This window comes from Dendrobium catenatum, unplaced genomic scaffold (assembly GCF_001605985.2).
Source record: "Dendrobium catenatum unplaced genomic scaffold, ASM160598v2 fragScaff_scaffold_1338, whole genome shotgun sequence".
NCBI lineage: Eukaryota > Viridiplantae > Streptophyta > Magnoliopsida > Asparagales > Orchidaceae > Dendrobium > Dendrobium catenatum.
Window position 1 is genome coordinate 536,365 of NW_021319800.1, and position 7,255 is coordinate 543,619.

General features: G+C 43.7%; 1 protein-coding gene across 2 annotated transcripts; it reads left to right on the forward strand.

Moving 5' to 3' along the window:
• The first annotated feature begins 3,762 nt into the window (after nt 1–3,762).
• Nucleotides 3,763–7,027, forward strand: LOC110097670 (silicon efflux transporter LSI2-like). 2 transcript variants are annotated; one of them, XM_028699542.1, is made up of 4 exons: nt 3,763–4,498; nt 4,535–4,743; nt 4,977–5,166; nt 6,759–7,027. In XM_028699542.1, exons 1-4 carry the CDS (start codon nt 3,763–3,765, stop codon nt 7,025–7,027), a joined length of 1,404 nt encoding a protein of 467 aa, XP_028555375.1. The 2 variants fall into 2 exon arrangements, with proteins under 2 accessions (XP_028555375.1, XP_020679837.1); XM_020824178.1 differs by having other exon boundaries at nt 3,763–4,743.
• Nucleotides 7,028–7,255: the final 228 nt, after the last annotated feature.

Here is a 7,255-nt window from a genome sequence, read left to right on the forward strand (position 1 = left end):
TGTTCTTAAAACAACCAAGAACAATAAGTCGGGTAAACCAGGGGACGTAACCCCAAAAAACCGAGAGCACAACAGGTATCATCTCACTTGCACTTCAACGTTCAGCTAAGGATCTAGATCTTACGGCACAAGCAGCTTCCAACCGGCAATCAATCCTATTGCCTTTCAGAGACGAAGACCAAACCAGAGGAGAACAAGAAGGGTACACCTTCTTCACATAGAAATCCCAAGATTTCACTCCTCAAATCTTCTCTTCCACAAGAAGCTCAAGAACCAGCCGTTAATAAAGATCTTACTCTTTCTCGTTCTCACACCCAAATAAATCTTCTTCGGTCGTCACAAACCCACGCCTTGCACTGCCGCGTCTGGCCAACGCTCTGCGTGTCTTCCGCTAGTGCCATGCGCACCTCTAGGCGCTCCGCACTCCCGGCACAGCTCAAGAACATGTCGACTCCACATCGTTATATCCAGGACTCTACTTGAAGTCCAAAGCTCCACCTCAAAGATCCAAACTGATCTTTCGCTCTATCGCGACTCCAGCGCGATCACAAGCTCTGGCTAGCTTGCTCAGCTCGTGCAATGAGCTCCCGTCAGGCTCTCTCGCCTATGGCTGCACTCCACATGAAGTAGAAAACACCACCTCAAAAAACACATCCACCGTGTCACTTGAACAAAATACCAAGCCAAGCACTTCACCAATCGGCAAGAACAACAGGATGTCCCTATCCCATTCTCTCTTACTGCAAGGATCGCACGAGCCAGCCGCCGCGGTCTGCAGCCCGCTTTCGTGTGCAACATTCGCGCGATCCCGTCAGTCTCCAAGCGAACCCCGTTCGGGCTCGATTCCGCTCCAGCTGTACTTCAGCTTCGTTCTCCTCCGAGCCGCTCCCAAAGTCTAGCAAATCCGCCTTCGACGCCTCCAGCCAGCAGCTCCACCTCACGGAACTTTCTTGGTTTCAAGATCTAAAAGCCTACTCCGGCTTCAGCCGTGAAAACCTCAATCTCCTGCTTGCGTTCGGTCTCGAGCCACACGAGACTCCTGCTCCCGGCCTCCGATCTTCTGCTTCCTTTCTCCGGTCTGCAGCAGACACAAGTGCTGCCTCACGCGCCTCCGGCAACCCCGCTGAACCAAGTCCGGCGTCTGTTTATCTAGAGCACTTCCGCTCTAATTCTGGCGATTCAAAACTCCCGGTTTTGGCTTGCAAATCCGCCTTCGACGCCTCCAGCCAGCAGCTCCACCTCACGGAACTTTCTTGGTTTCAAGATCTAAAAGCCTTCCCCAGCATCAACCGTGCAAACCTCAATCTCCTGCTTGCGTTCGGTCTCGAGCCACACGAGACTCCTGCTCCCGGCCTCCGATCTTCTGCTTCCTTTCTCCGGTCTGCAGCAGACACAAGTGCTGCCTCACGCGCCTCCGGCAACCCCGCCGAACCAAGTCCGGCGTCTGTTTATCTAGAGCACTTCCGCTCTAATTCCGGTGATTCAAAACTCTCGGTTCTGGCTTTCGTCCGACGCTAAACGAGCTCCCAGCCCGTGCAATCCACGACCAATCCGTCCGTGCGCATCTCCGGCCAGTGCCTTGCTCACGATCAAGAAGGTCACGAGCTGCCTGCTGTAGCCTCCCGCTAGCTCCTGACCTCCCAGCCGGAGGATCCCAGCCAGCCTCCTCCTCCGGCTTCACTTCTTGCGTCACCGGCCCGCTATTCCTCCCGGTCAAAAACCAATTTGCACGTTGTTCCTTCCGATCAAGAAGCATAAACGGACAAGAACTCCAGACAAGTTCTTTCTCTCCCTTGTAATTTTCTTGGATCAAGAATCATCACTCTTGGTGGCTGACACTAGCCAACCCTTCATTTCCGGCTGACACTAGCCAACCCTCCTGAAGCCCACGCCGACCAAGACTCGCCCACGTGCTTCACTCGCCTCCGGCCAGAAGCTCTGCCGCCGGATCCGGCAAACCCTGCCAGAAGCACACGTACGGTGCCTCCGGCCTCTTCTGCACAGAGTTCGGTGAACCTCCGCCCACATGGACGTTCGCCTCACGCGAACAAGTCACGTCACCAAGCCCAGCCGGGCTTCTGCCTGGGCCTTTCTTTCTCCGGCCACCTGGAGGTTCGCCTCCTGCAACCACGCGGAACTCGTCCGCTCTGTACGTAACCAGCTCTTCTTGATTCAATAAGCCAACAAGATTTCCGTTGCTTCTTTCCAACCACAAGAAGATTTGCGTGCTTGCCAGCAGTGCTCGAAACTTACGACCGAGCTGCCCTCTTCCGCGTGCAACACTCGCACGCTCCGCATAGATCCGGCGACAGCGTCCGCTCCGGATCCGGCTCCGAGTCTAGCGACCGAGCTCGACTCCACCTTACACAAGCCACCAAGCCATCACCGGCTTCTCTAACCTCGTCTGCAGCAACGCCCGACGAACAAACGCAGCCCAGTTTGCCGCCGAAAGCCCCTCCGGCCTTCGCCGAGCCAAACCCGACGCCGCCCTCTTCTCCTCGTTTTCTTTAGACAAGAAAATTCGTCTCCGCCTCCTCCACCTCAAGATCGCATCAACGAGGCTCTGATACCTAATTGTTGAATCCAACTCGCTGCAGAGAGGAAGAACACTTCCTCTTCTTGAAGTTGAGAGAGTAGGAGGACAGAGAGAAGAGAAGGGAAGAGGGAGGCAGCCAAACAGAAATATTTAATCTCTAAACCATATCACAGCCTATTACAATCTTTCTATTTATAGACTACTAAGGCAACATCAAAAGCTATAAAACTAGCTACAACCATAAAAAGAGGACCAATACACGACATCACCTTTTCTGGAAGATGCAAATCTTTAGTAAATAAAACAATTTTTCTTTCATATTTAAGACACATTTTCAAGGCACTCTTGAAAAAGTATATGCTTTTTTTGCATATTTAAAGAGAGGAACGAATCATAATAATAGAATTCGTTATAAATAGGTGTTGTAATTAAAGAATTTTGGTGTCTCTTATGAATCTTGCACTCTTTCTTATATCAGTATGTATGTTGGATCTTCGTACAAAGTTAAGAAGTTAATCTATATATTTCTCTAACGCCGCGAATATTTTAGGACGCAACAATCTTAAATAAAATAATTAAGTAAAAATATTTTAAATTCAAAAAAATAATGTGTATATAAATTATTATTTCTAAATTATTAATAATAAAATTCTACCCTTAAAAAATTAAAATTAATTACCTAATTTTCGAAGTAAAAAAAAAAAATAGCGTGTGAGGATCGCGCGAATAGCCAGTGGAGCAAACGAGAAAAGTTAGGCTGGAGTCGCTCTAACAGACTCAACGATCTCTTTTCTGCAAATTTTCTTCGAAAGTTGAAATATTGGATTCTAAATTTTATTTATTTCTCATGTTAAATGTCTAGTTAATCTTCCAAGGAGAATCTGGTTTAGGAACGCTATTGCTTGCGTTTTTGCTGCGGTGGATTCACCTCACAGTGGGTTTCTTCCTTCAATGTGCCGTGGTTTTATGGATTTAAAGGGATTTAGGGTGCTAGAGATTATCGATTCTCATTCTCATTCGTTTTATGGATTTTGATAATCGGTTTTCTCAATTTGTTTCCAAGTTGTTGAGATTATTCAAAAGCTTTGAAGTTCTCTCAATATCTCATTTGGATATAAGGAGGGTTGCCTTCTTTCTAATGATTTGATGGTATTTTGATAGCAAACTCCGCAGGAGATATAAAGCTTGTTCATTTTTTGCTTTATTTGATTTGAAATAAAAAAAGAATGGCGATGGCGTCTATGATGAAGGTTGTTCTAGGCAGCATTGCTTTCGGCTTTTTCTGGGTTTTAGCAGTTTTCCCTGCTGTACCGTTCCTGCCTATTGGAAGAACAGCTGGTGCTCTTCTTGGGGCCATGCTCATGGTTGTCTTCCGAGTGATTTCTCCTTATGAAGCCAATGAAGCCATTGATCTTGATATTCTTGGCCTCCTCTTTGGAACCATGGTTGTTAGCGTCTACCTCGAGAGGGCTGATATGTTCAAGTATCTTGGCAAATTGCTTACCTGGAAGAGTAGAGGAGGCAAGGATTTGCTCTTTAGAGTCTGTCTAGTTTCAGCCATTTCTAGCGCTTTGTTCACTAATGACACTTGTTGTATTCTTCTCACCGAATTCATTTTGAAAATTGCGAGGCAGAACAATCTCCCTCCCCAACCTTTTCTTCTAGCTCTTGCTTCCAGCTCAAATATTGGATCTGCTGCTACTCCTATTGGTAACCCACAAAACCTTGTTATAGCTGTTCAAAGTAAGATTTCTTTTGAGAAATTCTTGTTTGGGATCCTGCCTTCTATGTTGTTGGGTGTGCTAGTCAATGGTGCAATACTTTTATGCTACTTTTGGAAGCTTTTATCTATTGAAAGGGATCAAGAAGTGGAGGCCGAAGCCGGAGATTTGGTTGTAGAAAATGAGGTGATCAATTCTCACCAATCGCCTCATGCTAGTTCTGTAAATTCTAGGGACTTTAGTTTTGGCATTGATGTTGTAACACCGAGTTCATTAGTGAATGCAAACTCATTGCCAAATTCAGTTGCAAAGGATCCTCCTAATGAGAATTGGAAGAGATTTTTGTGGAAGATATGTGTCTATCTTGTGACTATTGGAATGCTCGTTGCTCTTTTTCTGGGGTTTAACATGTCATGTACGGCTGTTACTGCTGCTCTTGCTCTTGTTGTTCTTGATTTCAAAGACGCCCGACCTTGCTTAGAGAAGGTTCTTTCTAATGAAGAATTTTATTATTTTTTCAAGATTATTTTGCTATCAACTTAGGTTCCATTGGAGGCAGCTTTTGAAACTTAAGTGGCCGCATTGAACTTTTTCAACCTTGGCCCCCTTCTGATACTAATTATGAATCTATCATGTTCAGTAGTCAACAACATTGATGTGGTAGCTTTTGAATATTTCTAATATAGCCTGAATTTTTCTGTCTGTTGAATTTGTTTTAGGTTTCATACACATTACTAGTATTCTTTTGTGGGATGTTCATAGCTGTACATGGCTTTAATAAAACAGGAATACCAAGCACCCTTTGGGAAGCTGTTGAAAGGTATTCACGAATTGACAGTACAGGTGGGATTGCATTGCTGAGTGTGGTCATCCTTCTTCTATCTAATGTTGCCTCAAATGTCCCTACTGGTAAATTGTTTGATTCTCTTTTTCTTTTGTTTTTTTCTTTCCCAAGCTACTGAAAGTATGCAATAGATTTTCAACTGAAATTTTCCTAAGGTTTTTACGTTGATGATGTTAAAATTTATATTATTGAGGAGAAACAGAACTAGCATTGTTGCGTCCTGGAGTATTCACGGCAGTAGAGAAATATATAGTTTAACGTCTTAGCATTGTACGAAGATCCAACACACAACCAGATAAGATAGAGGGTGTAGCGTTCATAAGAGACACTAGAGTTTTTATGAGAAAACCCCTCAGAAGAAAGAAAAACCACAAGGCCTGACCCAGTTTGAATGAATCCACTAGTATTTGTAATCGATTACAAATGAGACCCTTCTTAGAGAGAAGGCCTTGGCTTGATGTCACAAATATACATCATATAGAGCGCATTATATGGTGGGAGTTACAATAATCAACATAGACATGTTTGCTTGGTCGGCAGGACCATAGTCGATATGATAGAGGTTGGAAATATTGTAGCAGGTAACGGAGATTAGAAGGACCGTAGTTGGTATGAAACAGGAGTTAGAAAGACCATTGTCCAATGAGGGAGGTCGGAAAGACCGTAGTCGGCAGAAGACCGGGGCCAGAAAGATCGCTGTCTGGCGATGGAGGTCCGAAAGCGACCGGGTGGAAGTCGATGGCCAGGTGAAAGTTCAACAGAGGTCGGAGGTACTTCGAAAAAGTCCTTGTGGAAGTCCAACGACAGTCAGTGGCCGGTAGAGGTTCGGCGGCGGTCGGCGACCGGGCGGAGGTCCAGAGGCGGTCGGCTGCTGGGAAGTGGTCCGATGACACTTGCACCAAAGTCCGACGGCGGTCGGTGGCCGGGCGGTGGTCCGACGACAGTCGGATCGAAGTCCGATGGTGGTTAGCGGCCGGGCGGAAGTTTGATGGTGATCGGTGGCCGGGCCATCAATATAAATTAAATCGGAAAACATCTAAACTCCGATTTAAACTAATTTATATTAAAAAATTAAATATTCAAACCGGATAATTTAATCAAAATAAAAATATACATGCATTTATTTTAAATAAATAAATATAAATAACAGTTATATAAACTTATATAAATATAACAGTTATTAGGCTCCTTTTTAATTAAGCCTTAGGAAATAGAACATGGAAATAAAATTTAAAATTTATTCTTAATAGAAACCGTGACTTAAAAATCCGGTTTCTAAGGATTGGTTTCTTAAGAAACTGGATTATTTTAATCCGGTTTCATAATAATAATTATGGAATTTTATTTTAAATTCGGGCATTTATAGAAACCGTATTTTGAAAATTCGGTTTCTATAGAAACTGTATTTTGATGGTTCGGTTTTCATAAAATACGATTTTTCTAAGAACCGTATTTTGCCAGTCCAGTTTTACTCCTTTTTAAATTTTTTTTGTTGACCTGCTCCTCAAACTAATTTAACATTATAACCTTCTCTTTTTGTAAAATGGCCTATGGCCTATTGTTTATCAGCATTACCATCGTAAGTAATTTAACTATTTCAATTTCATGTGACTCAGTAATTCTCCCATAAAGTACTGCCATATTTTTTTGTTTACAGTTCTCCTATTAGGGAGTAGAGTCGCGGCATCAGCAGCATCAATCTCTGCAACAGAAGAGGCTCGTGCTTGGCTGATACTTGCATGGGTGAGCACAGTGGCCGGAAATCTCTCTCTACTTGGATCTGCTGCAAACTTGATAGTCTGTGAGCAGGCTCGAAGGGCGCAGTTTTATAGTTATAATCTCTCCTTTTGGAGCCATTTAAAGTTTGGAGTTCCTTCTACTATAATTGTTAATGCAATTGGTTTGCCCTTCATAAGGAGTTACTGATGTCAAACATATTCTGCTTGAAATAGCATCCATTTAGGTAATGATTGTGCTTCCTCAAACGACTAATGCTTGTTCCTATAATAATTGACATATTGTATTCAGTTTGTCAAAGTTTAGATGTGAAGAAATTGTTTCGAAGTTGACACAAATTTGTCCTTTATTTGTAATTTTTAGTCTGATGTTACTTCATCATATAGTAAACTGAAACCTTCAGTATCTTCCAAATTT